The following is a 20,755-nucleotide window of genomic DNA, read 5'->3' as shown; positions in this document are numbered from 1 at the left end:
TCCAGAAACATTCATTGAGGAAGAGTTGGAGCAAAGAAATATCTTGATTTTAAAGCTATCAAGCATTTCTGCAGTTTCTTCTGCTCCTACGGATCTTTTGATACCACAGAAAATCTTCACACCACTCTCCTAAAAGCTGTATGATCTGGATATAAAAAAGAGTTTCATGTGATTTAAATATTTGGGGGTTTCAAGATTGTGTCTTGGGTCCAAAGAAAACTGAAATACACATGTTGGGGAAATTTCCCACCAACAACAACCTCCCCCCACACTGATGACAGAACTGCTCAGCTTCACTGAGCAGCTGCCAGGTGCTCTGGGGCTGCAGGGCACCCCATTTCCTACTGTAGGGTTTCCCCACTGAGTCATGGTGCCTAAGGAGGAAGACCTTCAGGATCCAATTCTTCTCTTTCTCACAATTTTTGGAGCCAAGGATCCTGTACTTTTGCTCTCCCTTGGAGATCCTGTGGTCTTCTAAAAGCAAAAGACCCTGAAGTTCCACTGGGTAAATGGCCCCAGGACTCAAATCTCAGAGGCAGGCAAACGATGGTAAGAGCAGCTCATCTATTCACCAACCCACCAGAGCTGTGTAAACTGCTGAACCAGCTTTGGTTGACAGCTACAAACGTGGAGTTCAGACATGTGCAGCTCTTCTACCTGTTGTCACTCCTTAGCTCACAAGTTCCCTTGAGAAAGGGTGACCAGCAAGGCAGGTATTTCTGTAGTGCTTTTACAGTGCCTTCATCCCCTTCCTCCAACTCTGAACAGCCACAGAAGAACCCACCTCTGAGCACCAGCCAACAGCCAAAGCCAGGATAGGAGACAGGCCAGAAGAGACCTCTCTCTCTCTCACATGAACTTTACATTCTCGTGATTCCATTTTTTGCCTTCCAGTAAGACTCCTGTCAGCTGCCTCAAGAAGATGTGCCTGCTTATTTCCTTGTTTTTCCACTCCAGATAGGTGTTCCTCCTCAGGTATCGGGACAGCCCCAGCCTCTGCCTCAGCAAGGCCTTATTCACTTCTTCTAGTACAATCATGATGATTCCAGCCTTGCCTTCAACCAACTGCCAGGACTGGGCAATGTCAAACTCAAAGCTACACCACTTGCTCTCCAGAAAGTCAGTAGAGATGACTGCAATGACGTTTCTGCTACTCAGAAAACCTTCTTGGATGATATTGGTGACAATGGGTATCCCTGGTAGGAAATCCCTGTAGTAAAGACAAAGCTGGAAGGGAGGTGTTCCTCCTTCTAAGGGTTCCACCAGCTCTTTCATCACCCATTCTTGGTCTTTGCTGGAGTGGATAACAAATGCATCATAGGTGTCACCCCTTTCTGCAGAGTGTTTACACCCACTGAGCAGCACCAATGAATAGTATAGCTGGAAGTAGTACTTGTAGATCAGGAAGAAGAACACTGCTGCAGCCAGCAACATGGTCACTGAGAATGCCACTGTGGTGGCACTGAGTTGGCAGGAGGACAGATCAAAGCTTGCCAGGCTCACGTTTTTCAGGTATGTAGGTGTGTGGCATATCATCAACTCCTTGTTCTGCAGCAGCTCCTGCTTTTCCTTGACCCATTTCAGAAAGTTCAGGTGCACACAAGAGCACTCAAACAGGTTTTGAGAGATGTCTAACAGGACCAGACTATGAGGCAGGATTTCCAGGGTTGAATCCAACAGAACACTCAGCTGGTTGCTGCTGAAATCCAGACTTGTGAGGGCTTGGAGAGGTTTGTAGACTAGAGGATCAAAGCTCAGTAGCTTATTGTTGCTGATGTTTAGCTCTTTTAGTTCCGAGAGGGCATCAAATGTACTTTGATCCACCTGTACTAATTTGCAATTTGAAATATCCAAGGTGTGGAGGTGAGTTAGGTTTTTGAAGTTGTTGGCCAGTTTATTGTCTTCAAAGGAGTTGCCTGCCATCTTGAGCACTCGCAAAGAGTTCAAGCCACAAAACGTACACTGGGATTTCACATGAGTACTGGTATAGGAAATATCGAGGTAAATGAGTTTCTGAAGGGATAGGAAGACAGGGTAGGAGCCAGGACCAAATAACTTTGTGTGCTGAAGGTCCAAATACAGCAAATTCTTCACATTAGTGAATTCTCCAGTCAGCCTGATGTTAACATTGAAGCTTAGGTTCAAGTGTTTCAAATTTGGACACTGGTGAAACTGAGGGGAACAGCAGCTGCTGAAGGAGAGGCGATTCTCACTCAAATCCATGACCTCCAGGTTACTCAGACTCTCAAATCTCTGCTGGAAGCCAGTGAGGTGTTTGCTCTTGGTGATACGAAGCACTCTCAGCTCCTTGAAAAGAGAGAGCTTCATGGCAGGCACCTTCTCAAACTGGCACCTCTTGCATTCCAGCTGTTTCACTTGAGAGAACATAGGAACCTCTGACACCTCTTCAAGATGGAGGTCCACCAACCGAATACTGGAGACATTGCCTATGCAGTTAAAAAGAGTGTCTGTGTCATTCTTAAAGTCCCTGAAACAGATTAAGACAAACTCTTGCATTTGTACCTGACACAGTCCACTCAAGAGTCCATTCTGGAAGTCTTCCAGTCTCTGACTGTTGCTGAATTCTCCGACTATTAGTCTGTTGACCTGTAAACCAGCCAGGCCTTGAAGAGAAGTGTGCATTGCATTGAAGTTCTCAAAAGAGGACCTTAGAACCAGCTCACCAAGGTGAATCTTTGCAAAGGACCCTGGCTCTATGTGTTTTATATCATTCAAGGAAAGCACCAGTGTGAGGTTGAGTCTGTTCACTTCCCTCAGGGGATCAAGGTCTCCTTTGGAGATATATGTGATCTTATTGGAGAAAAAGCTCAGGTGCCTGAGAGAGGTCAGGTTGGTGAAAAACTTGGGAAGCTTCAATGAAGCAATGTTGTTGTGGCCCAAATTCAGTTCCTGCAGGGCATGCAAGTGTCCGATGGGTAGGTCAGTCAGAGAGGTTATGCTGGTTTCCACCAAGACCAGTTTTTTCAGAGATGTTAGGCCATAGAAGGCTGCTGGTCCCAGGAACCCGAGGGAATTTGCAGTTAAAATTAAGGTGGAAAGTTTATTAAGATCCTTAAAAGAGTTATCTTCTATTGTATGGAGGTGACACCTGTAGGGCAGGTAAAGAGAAAAAATGTGCATGAAACAGTGTCCCTTTCATGACATGTTCACTAACCCTACTGCACTCTGTGCTGGTGCAACACCCTCAGGCTCAACCTCACGCTGGGGCCTGGTTTGGCTTTGCTGTGCTGGGCAGAGCCAGCACTCCTGAATGTGCCAAGGGAACCCTCCCCCAGAGGAGACCATGTCTCAGCTTCTCCTTCGTCTCTAAATCTGAGCTTCAATTGCAAAGCCAGAGACCTTGAGCCACAGCAAATGAAAAAAAATCAGGCAGGCAGCAGGAAAGAAGCATTTTAGCTTCCTGTTTAGGCCAAAGTAACATGGTAATGACCATCATTGGTGGCAAAGCCCAGCAGACACTGCACTCCCTCACACCTTGCGCCCTCAAAGACTTCAGAACTTTGCTTCAGCCACATCTGGGCCATGCCCCTGGCACCTGCATGTTGCAGCAGTGGCAAAGCTCACAACTCTGTCAGCAGGTTTGCTGTTGATAACTGAGAGGGAACAGACTCCAGGCCATGATGGCTCTAAAGGAGAAAAGGGAGAGGGAAAGAGGGTGGCCACCTAGAGTACTGAGTGCAGTTCTGGGCTCTGCAGTTCAAGAAGAAGTAGGAACTACTGGAGATAGTCCAGCAAAGGTCACTGAGATAATTAGGGGACTGGAGCATCTACCATAGGAGGAACGGCTGGGAGATCTGGGGCTGTTCAGCTTGAGAAAAGGAGGCTGAGAGGGGATCTCATCAGTGCTGAGCAATATCTACAGGGGGTGTCAGAAAGATGGGGCCAGACTCTTCTCAGTGGTGTCCAGTGACAGGACAAGGGACAAACTGCTACACAGGAGGTTTAACTTAAATATAAGAATATACTTCTTTATTCTGAGGGTAACAGCACTGGAACAACGGCCCAAGGAGGTTGTGGAGTCTCCATTCCAAACCCACCTGGATGTGTTCTGCTCTGTGGGATCTGCTCTGGGGATCCTGCTCTAGGAAGGGGGTTGGACTAGGTGATCTCCAGAGGTCCCTTCCAACCCCAACCATTCTGTAATTTTGTGATTCTATAAAGATGATTTCACATGGCAAGATCCAAAATTTGAGACCCAAATCCATTCTTCAATGAATTCAAGCCAAATTAGCTTTATAATCCAGCCAGTGTCTTACATCAACCCTGCTCTGCCACCAGCCACTTTGGGGTTGTAATTGTGATGGGATGAGTGACATTTTTTAGTGAAACAATTTACCCAGAGAAACTGCTGTCTCAAGTCAATGGAAATTATACATCAATTCAAATTTGCTAATAAGCCTCCCCCATCTCCTCCCCCAGATATATGAGGAGAAGGGAAAAGAGAGTGTGTTGGTATTTTAAAACAGCCTTTTAGAAAATGAATGTCTTTTCGTTTTCTTTCTTTTCTTTTCTTTTCTTTTTTAACTCTGATTAGAAAAACAGCTCACCCAAGATGTTCCACTTCAGAGTTTTTGTAATGGTGAAAAATCTGACATTTTTCTTGCTCAGAGAGAAGTAAAACATCTTCCTCCTCCTTTTCACATCCCAGCCTACAAGCTCAGAGTGACAGACCCAGCCTGGTGCAGAGGGTGTGCACTCAGTAACTGGACTAAAAGCTGCTCATCACTTGACCATGGGGATGTGCAGAGAGACAGACATGGGAACAAAGTCAGTAGCAAAAGAAACTCAAGAGAGCCAAAAATGAGCAACCATGGAGGCCCAGCTGGTGAAGCAAGATTAACCACTCTCCACATAGCAGAGCTCATTACCTTGTAAGATCCAGAAGTTGCAGTTCAGGGACTGATGAAAAATAATTTGACCCCAGTGATTTCAGGTTACTGAAACTGAGATCCAGGTGCTGGGTGGTGTTTGGGATTTCAGCAGGAACTCCAGAGATGTTCAGTCCCGTGCATGAGAAAGTTTTGTTAGGGATGACCTGGAACAGTGGCAGATCCAGTTAGGGTCAACATCTGCTCTTCATGCAATGCCATAAAATTACACTATCAGGGAAGCAGGAGCAGAATGACTAACCTTGTGGTTAAGTTCTAAATGAGATGCCCTGAGTTTTAGGAAATAATCTTACATATCCTAAACGTCCTTCCCACTTCTAATAGAACCAGTCCTACTCCCTACATTTCTTGCTGATTGAAGCAAGTGCAAAATTAAAGGACAGTAACAGGACAGTTCCTTGAGGCTGTGGATGAACATGCAGCAGCTTTTGAGAGACCCAGCAAAACAAACTGACCCAACAGGGATGCATTGTGAGTCCAGGAGCAGCTCCCAGCTTTGTTCCTCTGCAGACAAGCAGGCTGTTCTAACCACAGTTCTTCTGTAAGTCATAATTGTCAGAAAAAGTTTGCACAAGGCAGTTGATGAGTGCCAGGCACTTGGGGTACTGGTGAAATCACTCTACAGTACAAATTAGGTGAAAATACTCTATTTTGCAGAAAACACAGACAAGGCTTGGATCTCTTCCTGAAGGGAAACATAATCTATTAGATTAATTGTACTGCAGTAACCTCAGAGGTGCAGAAAGACAACAAGAAACGGATCATGCTGCTGGTTCTGGTTCCCCCATGTTTTTGGAGACCAGCATTTACTTCAAATACTTCAATTGCCTTGGTAACAGCCTTGGAAGGATGATGGGCTTTCATAAGACAACTAACCCACAGCAGACTTGATGCACAGACCTCCCGAACAAAGGGAAAAGCTGCACCAGAGAAACAGAAGGATTTTATGCTCGTGTAGAGATCACGTACCTCCAAACAGGGATTGAGGAGGCAGCCTGCCAGCTGCAATGGAACAAGTGCCAGCTGCAGCAGCACCCCGAGTGTCCACAGAAGAAGATCTCCTCTCCTGGGCATCTTCAGGAGGCCGAGTGTGCAGGAGAAAGCAGCATGGGTATCACCCAAGGACCTGGAGTGAGAAACCTCCTGAAATGCTAAGTGTTGTGTTTCACCACTCCTGCTTCTCACTGCATGTCACTGGGTGTTGCACATAACCAAGAGGGAAGTGAAACTGGTTTCTAGACATGCTCTGAGTGAAGTGCTCTTCTTGCAATTGTGTTTTTAAAAATAAATAAATAAATAAAAGCATGAAAAAAGGAAGCAATGATGGGTGTAGTTTGGACTAGAAATTAAAGATGATTATGAGTTGCATCAGTGTGTCACTGGCTTGATTGCCTCAGATTTGCTCAGGTCCAACTGGAAAAAAAAAATAAAAAAAATAAAAATAAAAATAAATTTAAAAAAAAAGGGAAACTTTTGTGAAATTCTGAGTCCAATTTCTGGAAGTTCACAGCCTGTAATTCAAATGCACTGGATAGAGTGAATGACCCTCTGCCTTTGCACCCCTGCCATGCACCCAGCTCCACCACACTGGCAAGCAGTGAGGAGTGCTCTGCTGTGGCAGATGTTTTGCTGAGCCAGGTAACAACAGGTTATGGCCAAGCTCTTCTGAACATGCATCCAGGTTTTATCCATCTGGCTGGACCTCACTATTGCAATTATCACAGGAACAAGCTGCACATGTCCAAGCACCAGGAGTAAATACTGGAGATTTATAGATCTGTCAGAGCCCAGGACCTGACACCCCTCCTCACCCTTTCCTTGGGTAGGGGGGTGGTACTGGGGGCAGCAAAGTGAGAGAGGCACAAACACCCCAGCTGGGCTTAGAGCTGCTATCTGCCCTGGTCACGTCTGAATCTGTGTTTGATTCCTTGCTACAAAAGTGAGTACATCTCAATTCCATCCTTAATTTAGAGTGCAGGCACAGCTATTGTTTCTGAAAGAAGCTTTGTAAAACCTCACAGTTGGCTATATTAATTTAAATCAACTGTGAGCCTTCTAATACAGCTCCTTGCCTTCATTTACTCTGATAAATGGTAGTGCATTCATGTATCTATTCCTGGCTTTCTGTAGATAAGTTAGAAGTGTTACTGGGGATCCAGTCACAGAGCTGCTGGGTGTTATTAACACCATATAGACAGAGAAGCTACAAAAATGTGAGACAAGGATGGGATACTAGCCTAGAAGTGGATGGAATAGGGAATGACTGCTCATGAAAGTCTTTGAAAATTAATACTAAATATAAGCTGCAACTTACTCCAATGAGTAACCCACTTATAAAGAAAAGTTTAAAATACATCACGGGCAATTGGAGTCCTTTGGCAGGTCGGTAGAGAACCATTCAGAGATGGTGAAATCCTAAAATAACAGATGATCTCTGCGATGAAAAACACAGGCAGCACAATGGGAGCTAAACCCAACACCCTGATGTGCAGTCAGATAGTGCCCATTAAGCCAGCAGACAAAAAGTTTGTTGAAATTGGGCAAGTTCTACAAAATCCCTGTTCTGAAAAGCCTCTGGTGATTGCAGGTATTTCCTTTTACAGCTGGAATGACAAGTGAATGGAAACAATTGCTGACTGCTTCTGTGCCTGGATTAAGGAAATTGGCAGAGCATCATGTGTCTGCAGAGAGGACAAACCAGTGCATCTTTCAGTATTCAATATGCAGAATGAAGCAATCCACATTTAACTTTTATCTAAAGCTGAGATGAGCCTGAAGTGTGCTCTAGAAATTACCATTTCAATGGAAGCTCACTGAAGATATTGGAGAGTTTGGGAGCATCACAAAATCCCATCCAACAGCCATGCTCAGAGGTCAAGTGGAAAGTACAGCTTGAAGGATGTTCAAAGAATGTGCTGCTTCTATCACAAGGGATAGTTCCACAACACACATTGTCATTTGTTCAAGGACAAATGATATAGAAAATGCAAGGGATGGGGCACAAGCAGAAAACATGTGAGTTAGCAAATCAAACCCAGCCACCAGTTTATAAAGTCAATGCTGGTTAACTTTATATTCTCCAGTTTGCATCCAACAATGTGCAATGAGTGTACAAAGCCACAATGTCTGCCTAATTGTCTCTTTTGGTTCACAAGAAACAAAAGTATTCTTTGGAATCCTTTAAAGTGACAAGAATAATATCTCAACTGAAACAAGATTCACTGTGCTGGCAATTTACTGGTGGGATCATCAAAGATCTCTTAGAAAGGAGGCATTACAGAAAATCTGTGTTTCTAAAAACACAAGCCCAAAGAATCTTTGTTCTCCTGAACATTATTATAATATAAGTAACTCAAAAGCAGACAGTGGATACTCAGTCTCTGTGATCTCAGACAAGCTATTACAGAGTATGAGACGGCCACAATGTAGCTGGGCTGACAAAACATCTTGTACTTCTTTATAGTGAAAGAAAATATTTTGTCAACTTCAGACAGAAAGAAAAGTTAGCTAAACTCCTGGACAAGACCACTGGTGGTAGCCATGAAAACAGATAGGACTGTCTGTGGCTACGGTGATGTCAAGGTCACAGCTAACCCAGTATCACATGTAGATCAACAGCTATTACCCAGAAGAGACAGTATCTTTACCTCACTAGTGATCCTAAGCAGTTCCCCAAGTCTATCTGCAAATGGAGGCTGTGGAACATGGCAAGACCTATTTCAAGATTAAACAAACCAGATTTTATATTAAGTGAAAGGACCACCTATAACAACTATTTGTTTGTGAGTTGAAGATCAGATGGGAGAGAGCATTCCTGAGATGCTGGTACCTCCACAATGCAGTATGTGTGGAGCTAGAGATGGGGAGTACAAGAAGAACTTCTAGAAGTATTTAGAAGGTCAGGCACATAATCAGGCTACACCAGCTGATCCAGCTGGTTGCAGCACTGGGCATATGTGTCTTCCTAACTAGCAGAGTATCAGATCATACAACTTATCTTAGCAGTCATCTATGGTGAATTAAACTTCAATCAAGTTACATTGTAGCTGGGTCTAGGCTCAGGGTGTGGAGACAGTTTCCAGGTCCTTGAGGCTCAGCTGACACATGGCCAGTTCTTACCCTCAGAGAGTCAGTCACCTGTCCAAGTCTGAATGGTTGTTGGAGTAGATAAGCAAAAGGAAATATCTCCAGAATTTAACAGTATGTTGAATTTTTCCAGGCATTCTACTGGGGAAAAAAAAAAAAAAAGTAAATTATAAATAGCAAGGAAAAATGGGGAGAAAAAAACCAAAATAAATCAGAAAATGGCTTTAAGAATCTTTTGCTGCAAAGTCCATGAATACATTGTTTTCTGGAACTGGTGAATCACCACCCCAGACAGCAACCCCTGGGTGACCTGGCAAACACTGGGTGCTGAACCACATGTACCCTGCACTGAGGCTGCTGAAGAGCTGAGAAACTGCTGTCGTCAGACCCTTGCTAGGGTGCCTTGCTCCCTGTAACTCTCACTTGTGATGCTTCTCCTTGTGAAGTGGGTGTAATAATCTCAGATCAGCCTGGGAGACCTATTGCCTTTGGTTCTGGATCTTGTAGCTTTGAAGACGAGAACAAGGTTCAGACTGAGAGAGAAGCTACGTTTAGTTTGGGGTGTTAGCTTTGCTGCTTCTGTCTGAGCAATGATTGACTCCAGTTTCAGATCATTTAACTGCTAGTTTCAAAGCAAGGAGCATCAGTAATGCAGATGGCTTGTCATGCCTGTGACTATGACAGGTAAGGACACAGGGGTGGAAACACAGTCAGTCTCACAGTCAGTCTCTACATGTTGTATAGCACAGACCAAACCCCAGCCCATTGTGGATGGTGCCACCTAAGCCAAAGAGAATCCAGCACAGCTAAGGTGTTCCCACTGCAGAAAAGACTGGTGCATACAGGGGAAAAAAAAAAAAAAAGAAAAAAAACCCCAAAAGCTAGTGTCCAGCTTAGTTTGATGAAAAGCAGCCAAGCCTACATTGAAGTAAGTAATGTGTGCCACCAGATGGGATATTCCCCAAAGCCAAGGTCATACAAATACCCCAGAACTACTCAAAAGCTATTAGGGAAGAACTGTGTCAAGTAACCAGGGACAAATACACAACTAGAAGAAAAGATTAATCAGTGTCAGGATAGTCACTATCTGTGGCAGCTACTCCATATGGACTATGTCAGGTCAGTTAGGAGCCCCACGTTTTCCTGAAGTCAATGTGAAATCTAAATGGCTGGAAGGATTTCACACAGATGGTGGAGGCAGCCAGACTGGCTTGCCAAGAATTCATGGACAGGCAGTGAGTGACAGTGGGGCTCCCTTGACCCCTGGAGAGAGGCAGGCTGGCACCAAACGGCCCAGCAGCTCCCCTCTCCCTCTGCTTTGGATAAACCATGGTCACCCTTCAGCTGGCCATGGAGCCAAGGATTCAGTGTTGCCATCGATGTGAGGAGGTTTGCAGGGCCTTGGCATGAAACCTGCTGTGCTTTGGACTCTAATTGCCTTTCTGCAGCCCTGACAAAGGCGGATCTGCCACCTCAGACTGCTGCAGCTTTTGCTACTGAAGCAACAATAGGACTAATTTTCTTTTTCTTTCCCCCTTCATTACATCCTTATTATGGTATCTCGTAGCCTAATTTACATCTGTTTTATATTGCTGTGGCTTTGCCTTATCCTACTTATTCCACCTCCTTTCCCCCAGTTCTCTTGATAATAATGAGTCTGCTGTAGGGCAAGGATTTGTTCAGACTATCAAACACGGAAGGTGTGGAGGACATGGAGGACTGCAGAGATCAGATTTTTAAAACTGGACAGAAGAAAGGTTGATTTGGGGATTCACTGCCACCACCAAAGCATGGGAAAGTGCTAAGCTCTTACCACATTGTTCTGACACTCTGGAAACATTTGAAATAAGAGGTAGCTCTGGTGAATCACGGTTGTCTGGAGAGATTACAGAACCCTGTTTTGAGGGAAAATCAGCCAGCTTTTAAACATAAAAGCAAAAAGCTGCATAGCAGACCTGCTTGCTGCAAGCACTGAGGGCTCTGCCACAGGCAGCGACCAATGCTAAGACTCCTGAGCTTCATGTTTAGAGTTTCACTACCAAGACTTGACAGCAGGCAACAGGAAAATGTTGCAACAACTGTGGCAGAAAGTGCCGACACAGCTCCTGCAAGCTGTGGCAAAGCACTTGTATACACATTACGTAGAGAAAAAATGTAAACCACCTCCTGGGGTTAGCTCACAGCATGCTTTATACAGCAGCTTTGAGACATGAAGATTCTTATGCCATTTTACTCTACAAGGAGAAGAACCCAGAATATTAATTGCCCACAGAGCTGAGAGCACACTTCCATTACTTACACAGCAACAAATCCCAAAGAGTGGTTGAGCCAGAACACTGCGTTTTTGGAATCTGCAGAACCTGCATGGATACTCTGTTACTGAGAGATGTCCTGGTCTTCAGGTGACTTTTCCCCAGCTGAGCTGAACCAGAGGCTCCAGTTTTTCCACCAGTCTCCCAGGGCAAGGCAGCTTTGGGGGAGTTTTTCAGCATTTCTTAGGCCACAAATTGCACGACATCAACAAGGAATAAAACCTTTCAGCTGTGATGGTGGAGGAGCCGGGCTGGGCAAAGGGAACAGCAATGGCAGCAAGATCAAGACTATTAATACTTTGGAGATCATGAGAGAGAGGGCGTTATAGAAAGCTTTTAGAAGGCAGGGCTGAGATACCAGAAGAGAAGTGACCCAGGAAGAGGGGTGACATGAATAGCACAGGATGTGCCCTGGCAGCCTGACCACAGCAACGGGGAGGGCAGAAGGAAACGGGAGGAAAGCAGAAGTTTAAACTCCTGTGGAAATAGTTGGCAGTTATATAGGTTATACTAATGCACGCCCTGATTGCTGCTGCTGTGAGACACGTGCAGCCTGATGTAAGTTAAAGCCAAACTCTTAGAGTTTGTCCTCAAATAGTTGTGCAGGAAAACCTTCTTCCCAGTGAGCACCTGGCTGAAGAGGCTTCAGCAAAGTGATCGTACCAACATAACCATCAGCTTGTAGGTTCATCACTGCAGGTACCTTCTGCTGGTAGAGGCAACATTTTGATGAGGCAGCAACTGAAGTGAACCTATAATAGTAACAGGCCAGGAAGAAAGTATCAACAGGAGAAGTTAAAAGGGGAAATACTGGATCTTGGAATGAAGCAGTAGAGGATGAGAAGAGGTGGATATGATCCAGACACAGAGAAGTGGGGATATGAGAGTTCTCAAGGGGAGGTTCTTCAGCACACAAAATAGACTTGGCAGAGTAGCTCCATGCTTGGAATGAGCTGGAAGAGACATGGAATCCTCTGGATAGGATGGTGGGGGGAGGGGGGACCAGTGTGTGGGAAAAAGAGGGGGTTGTATGTGGTCATAAAGCCATGAGAAGAGGAGGAACTAAGGTAATTTTCACCTGTCCTGATCAGAAATCCCTCCCACAAGCCAGTGACAACTCCTTGAAACTAGAGGGTATCTATTTTCAAACAGAACAATAAAATAAACATTTCTTGTTTCCTGCAGACATCAATGTTTCCTAACAACTAGCAAGACACTGAAATATCTGAGTGTTCAATCTGACCTTTTTCCAAAGTGATGGGTATGATTCTCTCTCATTCCAATCTGCTTAGGAAGGGGTCTGAGATCCCATGGCACGTATTGCACCTTCAACCTCTCCCTTTCTCAGGGGCTGAGGACCAGCTCAGCACCTCAGATTAGTGCTTTTCACAAATAACTGATAAGCACAGGATGGCTGCTTACAAATGAGGAGAGGAGGACCCAAGGCAGATGGGTTGTCACCCTCCACCACAGCAGGCAGCCATGGAAACCAGAGGCCAGCAGGGGAAAGGGCAAGTTCTCTGAATCTCAGGGATTCATCTCTGATCCCACATGCAACAGGACATACTGTGATATGCTCAAATAAGCTGGAACAAGTGCAAAGCCCAGCTGGGATCACCACTGGTATCTGCAGAAGACAGAAAGCAGCACAGCCTCTTTCAATAGTTCTGGGCCTTGAAGGAGGGGCTGGCTATGTCACCAGTCATGCACCCCTCAATAATTTTCAGCTACCAGCTCCTCTCTGTGCTGGCAAAGTTATAGATTATTCCTTAGACTGCCCAAAATGCACTGGATTCTGCTCTATTCCTCTTCACCTGCAGCCCCTTGCAGGACTTCACTGCACAGGACCCTTGTCAGGAAGTGAGGACAGATGATGGGCACCCTGTGAAGGTGCCAGCATCTCTCTGAGAACAAAGCATGACCCAACACATTCCCATGGCATATCCCAGCAGGAATTTCCATGGGTAACATCAGCAATAGCTAGCAGACGTCTAAGCTTCTTGGCCCCCAGCTTTGTCTGGCAGGTTCTCCTATGGAGGACATCTTAGTTTGTAGGGGAGGCATTTTCTACCTTTTTTTTGTGTATGAGTGACCGTATTGTAAGAATGTCTTGGCACAGTATTGTCATGGTTGCCAGGGTAACCAGAGCCTGCAATATTGACCTCTTGGCACAGATGAAGGGCTAAGTTCAAAGCAATGATTCCCGTAGTGGCATATCTCTGGGAAAGGAAAAGAGAGAACATCTATTTAGGATTTCAAACTCATAATTTTTCAATACTGACACCAGCAACACCTTTGCAGCTGGGACCAGTAGCTTCTTCCACACTCAATATAGCAAAAAAATACATAAATAAACCAGGACAGATGCCTGGACAGCACTCCCAGAAATCAAACAAGGAACATCTTATGAAACGGTGCAGCAGAAGACAAGGGCTCAGGCACATGCAGCCTCTGGGGTGATAAAACATAAAGCTCCATGGAAATCAAAAAGCTTCAAATAGATGGAATTAGCACACTTTTTAACAAATTCTCATCCATGAAGGAGCCTATACAGGGTCTCTGCATCTCCGTTTTTTCAATGTGTCTCTTTGTGTGTATCCCCTGTTGGCAGCCCTCGTGTGATACCTCACTTTTAATCCATGCATTAAATTCCTGTCCCTGGCCTGTGTGCTACAAGAGTGCCTTCTGCTCCCACAGAGCTAACGTGGCCATGTGCAAAATCAAACACTGCCTTAAAAGCCTCGTGGCTTCTGAGCAGCTGAACACGCTTCTCTGGTCCCCCAAGCCTAACCAAGCACTTTGCACTCCTCACCTGGGTTGTCCCACTTTGCACTTTCCAAACATTTTAGCAGGGAAATACACTTTTTTTTACAGCAGTGCTTCAGCAATCAGGGACTTGGCATCTAATCTTTGCCTTAGCCAAGAGTCAGTGCATGACCTTGAATAAGGTTATTTTACCACACCAGGCCTTCAAGCTTCTGCTGCATTTGCTGGATATTATAAACAGCCTAGTAGTGCCTGGCAGGCTTAAAGTTAATTAAAGATTGCACAGCAGCATCACGAAGATAGTCAGGACCAAAGACGAGGTATCATTAGTTTCATTAATGAAATAATTCTCCATCATGCAGTGAAGGGAAAATCTGGGCTCCAGAAGCAGTGGGCATAACAGCCTGCCTCAGGCCAGAGATCTGTGAGAACAGAGTTTCAAGGAATGCCAAGAATAATTCCTCCCATTTTACACTAGCTAATTATCAGTAATGGTCTTCAGACAGGGAAAGCACAGGAACATGTATGAAAGGGCTTGTACAACACAGCTGCTCATCACTAGAGAACCAGGTTTTCTCAACTCTAGAACTATGGACAGAAACACAACTCTAAGAAGGGATTTAAAAGCAAAATGGCAAAGGGTGACAGGGCAGAGTGGGATGAGAACAGCACTGCAGTGCTGGGACAGGTGGGGAAAAGGCTTCCTTTCCTGGGTACATCTAGGTACAAGTGGTACAAATTCTGGCTCCTGCAGTGCCTGTGCTTGGCCATGAACTGCAGGAAAGTTACTTGATTACCTGAGCTGATGGATCCTAGATATTATGTCTGCCAGGCAAGAAAGTCACATGCTAATTATCACTCTTCAGTCTCTACTTAATCAAAGGCTTTAGTGAGGATTCAGTACCTTACGATAATGTGGTGAGAGTCAATACTTTTCCCAAAGCACTGGCCATGGTTGGAGCAGCCATTGCCAACCACAATGCTCCTTTGGCACTATAAGCTGGTGAAAGAATAGATTGCAAGAGATCAACTCCTCTGACAAGTATCTTCAGCAGGTTAAATCATCTTTCCCTGAGGGTCTTTTTGATGTTCCCAGGTAACTCCAGGCATGGCATCAGAGGAGCCAAGCTCTGACTAGTAGGACTCTGGCTGTATCCTGGACAGATGGGTCTTATCTTAGTGGCCAGAGGGCATTACAGTGCCACCAACATACCAGGAAAACTGTGAGGGATTTCTAGTCAACCAGAGGACAACAGACACCAAAGAAATGGAGAGAACTTCAAGTGTGGATACCTAGAAGCCCAATAGGAGAATGAACCTCTACTTGAGGTATGCAATGTATCAGGGAGAGGAAGACTGATGGGCCATAGAATAATTCCTCTAATGAATTAAGGGGGAAAAAGAAGGATATAAATGAAGGTGTTTGCTGACAGTTGCCACAGTCTACTTTTCTTTCTGCCCTCCCTGAATGCTGGCAAGCAGAACTGAGGGAGGCACCCAACTTTCCAAGCCCTGGACTGTAGCACTTAGAATGGAGTTAGAGCAAGAGAAAAGAGATGGAAAGGAGCAACACCGAGAACAAAGAACAGAGTATGACAGAAGTTAAAGGGAGGGAGCTGGGATCTAGAAGCTTAAGTTCATCAGTACAAGAGCTGCTTGAAAGGGCATGCTTAAAAGTCAGAGAAAGAGAAACCTACTGAGAGAAGAGATGAACAGTGACAGGAGTGAGAGGCAGAAAGGGCTGTGAAGTTGAGCACTAAGAGGGAGAACTTCGAGTAGCTGCAGAAACCAGGCCTCTCAACCCAACCTTCACTTCCCTCACATGCCTGCTTCCCCTGCCCCCATCTCCAGCCCAGCCTTCGTACCAGGCAAAAGATTCAGGGAGCTCCTGCTGTGGAAGAAGCTGCAATGTGGTAAATACAGAGAGAACTGGAAAGCAAGAAGTTTGAGAGTCATCTTCAGGGAATAAGCATGTCCCCACCACTGACAATAGGCCAGCTCTCCTTTTTCTTCTGCTCTAAGGAGCTTCATCATTTCTCTAAAGGTTTCATTCTTTCGTAACATGCCAGGACTCTTTACATGGGAGAGCCTGTTCAAACACCACTCTTGCCACATTCATCTCCTCAACCCACCCAAAACTGATGTATTTTTCCTACATAAAATGTATGCACCTTATGACCAGCACTACCAGCAACTGGTAGTAGTAGACTCTGTAGTACCTCAGACTGAAAAAGGCAAAAAGCACTGACCCACACTGTATCTTTTCTCTTTGACATTTGGGAACTTCCACAATGGCTCCTGTTTCATCCACAAGAGCATTGCTCTCAGCTTTCCCCCTTCTACCCCTTTTGGCATAGCTGGAGTCTGGAGGTAAAGCACTTCCTCCTTCCTCCATCATCACCATCATGAACCTGTTCTCCAAAGCATTCAGTCAGCCCAGATGTCCAGCTGTATTTCCATCTCCCCTGCAGCACCCAGGGCTGCCCCATAAGGGGGAGGCTCTCCAGCTCTACCGTGTCCACCCAAGACAAGACAATGCTGAGGGAACAGCATCACAACACCCGAGCTCTGCAGCCCAAAAAGCAGTTTGCAGAACCACAGAACTTTTTCAGGCTTTCTTCTAAAAGATTTGTCCATGAGCAAGGACAAGAATTTGTGGTCAGGAAAGTGGGATTCAAACTTACCAAGAGAGATCCAGCAAGGCAGTTGTTTAGGGAGGAGTGGAGCAGTCACAGCAGTACCAAAAACAAGGACCAGGGCAGCTGAAGCAGACTGCATAATGAAGAACTTTGGAAAGCTACTGAGCTATCCTGAAGTACTTCCCAGAAATGACCCACATCTTTTATATACAGTCCTTAGTGCTTTTTCTAATTCACCTTCTCAGCAGCAAAATTTCATTTTTCTCCAGTTCTGGCCCTAGAGTCCCTCTCCCTTTTCAGTCATTCCACTTTCTGTATGTATTTGGGAAACACTCATTCATCCTTTCATTGTTTATCCACAAGAGCAGAGGGGGGCAGAATTTCAGTTACATTTCCAATTTAATTTATTCATTCACTTCATTATAAAGCTCATGACACCCATGACAAAGCCTCTGATCAGTTCAGCAGCACATCTTTTCCTCTCTGATTGTCCTTCAGAGGACATTGTACGTGCACATCTCTATTGCATCATTCTGCTGGCCTGCTGACTCCCTTGTAATGGTGTCAAAATGTCATTGTGCAACAGTTAGCTGATCTTACCTCTGTTTCCCTTCCTGTCTATCTGCACATAAACCCCAGGCTGCCAGTTTCCACCCATCAGCAGCCATGAAACACTGATTCATCTCTCAGCAAAACTCCCCCCAAAATGAGACACAGCTAACTAACATTCCAGGAAAAGGCTTTCTCCACACAAAGGGTCTCTGGTAAGCACCCACATGCTTCCTGTGAAAGAAGCAAGGTTCATTTCCTAGTAGCCCTTCCTAAAGACTCCCAGTCTGTGGCTTGATAACTCATGATAGCTCAGGAGATCTCTTGAAGAGATGTACAAAAGTAAAGTTTTCAGTTTCTGACCATGTCCTGTTTCCCAGCTCCTGACCACTTCTGTCCCGTGAACAGCACCCCCATTCCCCAGGAGCACATACATGGCTCCTTAACACAAAGGAACTTAGCTGGAAACAGATTTCTGGAGATCTAATGCCAAAGTTAGGTCAAGCTGTTCAGGACCTTGAACACATTGAGTTTTAGAAAATCACTGGCCTCAGGTAAGCCTCATTTGTTCCTCCTGATAGAGACAGAAGCACTGTGGGATGTCCACAAGGCACTCTGGGAGTGACCATCAGCACCAGGGGATGCCTGCTGCACTCCAGCTAAGGCATCTCCAGGCTCATCAATGCTGCTTCATCCTGTCACTTTTCTATCTGCCCTGTCCTGAAGTCGCTGCCAGGCAGATCACAGTCCTCCAAGTCCCCAAGGATTCACATTATTGGCTGAGCTGTTTCTCACCCAGGCTTTACCCTGGGAGGATGCTTGTCTCTTCTTTCCACAATAATTAACTGTCCCCCACCACCAGCCCAGACCACAGCAGTGCTGCGGTCAGAAAAGGGAAGAAGAAAAGGTAACTTTACTCAATGTGACTTTCATGTGAGCACGTCACAGGACAGCACAGGCTCCGCATCACAGACCTGCACTGGGGAGGCTGGCATGGCCAGCAGCCACACGGCCCAGCACTACAGAGAGGAGCACCCTACGGCACAGCCCTCGGGACCTCTCCCCCCTGACAGCCTCTCCCGGGCTCCTGCAGCCCTCAGACCTGCAGCCGAGCAGACCCTGTCTCTGAGTTTGGAGCCTCCAAGTGGCTGAATTTGAGTGAGCCCCTTGCTAGACAAAATCAAACGAGGCCTTCTGGTGATGAGCCTTAGTAAATGCAGCATCCTTTTCCCCAGCTGCTAAGAACCCTCCCTGGCTAGCTCAAACTTCCCAGTGCTGCAGAAATCACTCCCATCGATCTGTAAAGTTACAGGGCCCCACCGCAGCGAGGGGAAGGGACTGACCACAACGCTCCCTGAGCCAGTGAAGCCCTTGGCATGCTCCCCATGGGGCTGGCCTGGCCCCCAAGCCAGGCTTCCCTTCCCTGCACCCACAGCCCTCCTGGCTGTGCCCACTGCTGGGGTGAGCTATGGGTTCCCACACCCACAGCATGGCCTCATTCACTCCCTTCTCCCCTCAGCTGTCAGCTGGCTGCTCCTTGGGATGTGACAGGGGACTATGCAGGCCTTCAAACAGCTCCTGTTGCACAAAGTGATCCGTTACCCTACAGACAGGCACAGGATGCAGCTAAAACTCACACCATGGTGCTTGGGTACTTGCCTAGAGGAAAAAAGCCTTTGCTGAGGACAGCAAAGGCTGGCAGCAGTAAAAATGCACATGCAGGAGAAATCCTCCAGTCCTGACCAGGGCCACTTCCCAGGCTGAAGTGTAGAAGTTCATGCCAGAGAAAAGATTAGCCAAAAGTAATTCAGTAACACAGAAAATAGCTTGCCTGAGCAGCTCTTCACCTTGAGCAAGGCACTCTGCTGGTTCAGAGCATGAGCTCAGCTGATCCTGGGTGCCCTGTTCCACATGGGTGGATTTGGGACTGTGGATGCAGAAGGGAAAAAGTCCTCCATCATTTGCAACCGTCAAATGAAAATGACAATGGCCACATCTTGGTCATTCAGCAGCAATGATTTTTTTCTGTGACAAACAACCAGCCTTTCAGTAATGGTTTGAAATCAGAATTAGTTTTCTTGGTCTTGGAGTGAGATCACAAGCAGTTACAGACACTTTTACAGCCACTGTGTCAGTGGGTGTCTCCAGGACCTCCTACACACACAGCAGAGAAGGTTTCATCAGCTGATTACTTCTGGGCTGCTACACACATACACACAACACAGGTAAACACCCACCTCTCGACCTTAATCCTGCAAAAGATCACAGCAGCATTTATCAGAAGGTGACTGGCAGACCTCCCACACACCCAGAGGAATTTAATTTGTGTATCATAGAAGCACATTAACCCTGCTGCAACCTCCCCCAGCCCTGTGCACACATATCACTCAGGCTTCAGGCCTTGCACAGCTGTTGGCAAATATTAACACTTTTGAAAGAAGTTACTTCTCCTTTGCCCTTGCTGCAGAGGCAGCATAATGGGCAGGCATAGGGGAGAATTCACTTTACAATTGTGCAAAACAACAAAAAGTTTTTTACACTTAGGGAAAAAAGTCATCTTTTAGATGCTTTTCTATTCTCTACACCCCCAAAGACAGCCAAGATGACTTGATCTACTAAAAATACACCCAAAACAGGCAACTTAAAGCCTCTCTGGAGAAGTGCAGCTTTGATAGTGACAAACATGGGTGCAAAGCCTGTGCACAGAAGAGCTGCATATGTCAAGGGTGTTTTCAGGAGGAGGGAGGGTGTCAGTATTTGGGAAATACAACTGCTGGGGCAATCACTGTGACTAAGGCCTGTGCTCCCAGTGCTGATGCCCATGTGTTGGAAGGACATGGAATCACTCCCATCTCAGTCTGTAGGGACACATAAGGCTCCATGTATCTGATTTATGGAAACTCATCTCCTTCCTCCACTCTTGTCACTTCCCATTTTAGGGGTCTCTCCAGTGAAGACTTCAGCAGCCAGGAGGGCCCCCTCCTTCTGTAAAGCCCCAGTCATACCCTGAACCAGAAATGGTGACCAGGATCGAGTAGGTCTTTCCATCACCTGCACAGGGTCCATGGTCACATACCTAGCAAGCACTGGAGGCAAATAACTCCTTTCCCAGGGGTGCTTCCTTCTCACAGCACCACAATTTGTTCCTCCAAAAGGGGAAAGAGAGTCTGCAAAGTGCTGCTTTGACTGCCGAGCAGTAAAGTCCTGTGATCAGTCCTCATAAGCCATGGAGTTTGTAGTGTTCAGGTGTCTGGGTTTGACTGACAGCTTTAATTACATAGAGAGAGTGTCACAACTCAAAGAGACGATTGCTGGTTCAGGCTGGTGAAAAACAGGAATAATATTCTCTTCTCTTAGAGGAATGGTGCAGAAAGTGAAAGCTCAGTTTACCCATCTGATGGTGATCATCTAATTATCCTCAATGAGCTAGATAGAAATCCCAGCTCAGAGGGGGAAAGTTCTTTTTGGTGCTCTCAATTCATCTCCTTTGCCC

At 45.9% G+C, this 20,755-nt stretch overlaps 1 protein-coding gene across 1 annotated transcript; it reads right to left on the bottom strand.

The window, feature by feature from the left end:
- Positions 1 to 561: 561 nt before the first annotated feature.
- TLR4 (toll like receptor 4) lies at positions 562 to 6,065 on the bottom strand. Its single transcript, XM_051636918.1, has 3 exons — positions 5,880 to 6,065; positions 4,890 to 5,056; positions 562 to 3,109 (listed from the first exon to the last, which is right to left on the bottom strand). Exons 1-3 carry the CDS (start codon positions 5,982 to 5,984, stop codon positions 850 to 852), a joined length of 2,532 nt encoding a protein of 843 aa, XP_051492878.1. The 5' UTR covers positions 5,985 to 6,065; the 3' UTR covers positions 562 to 849.
- Between the last annotated feature and the right edge of the window lie 14,690 nt (positions 6,066 to 20,755).

Source organism: Apus apus, chromosome 19, assembly GCF_020740795.1.
Source record: "Apus apus isolate bApuApu2 chromosome 19, bApuApu2.pri.cur, whole genome shotgun sequence".
In the NCBI taxonomy this organism is placed as follows: Eukaryota; Metazoa; Chordata; class Aves; order Apodiformes; family Apodidae; genus Apus; species Apus apus.
The sequence above is the reverse complement of the archived record's forward strand: the minus strand, read 5'-3'. Positions and strand labels throughout refer to the sequence as shown.

Bases quoted from the DNA above. Each gene is read 5' to 3' on its own strand.
- TLR4 (XM_051636918.1), bottom strand. From the start codon at position 5,984: ATGCCCAGGAGAGGAGATCTTCTTCTGTGGACACTCGGGGTGCTGCTG. The intron at 5,057-5,879 runs GTACGTGATCTC...CCACTGTTCCAG, and splicing joins TCCTCAATCCCTGTTTGGAG to GTCATCCCTAACAAAACTTT. The intron at 3,110-4,889 runs GTAATGAGCTCT...CCTGCCCTACAG, and splicing joins CAACTTCTGGATCTTACAAG to GTGTCACCTCCATACAATAG.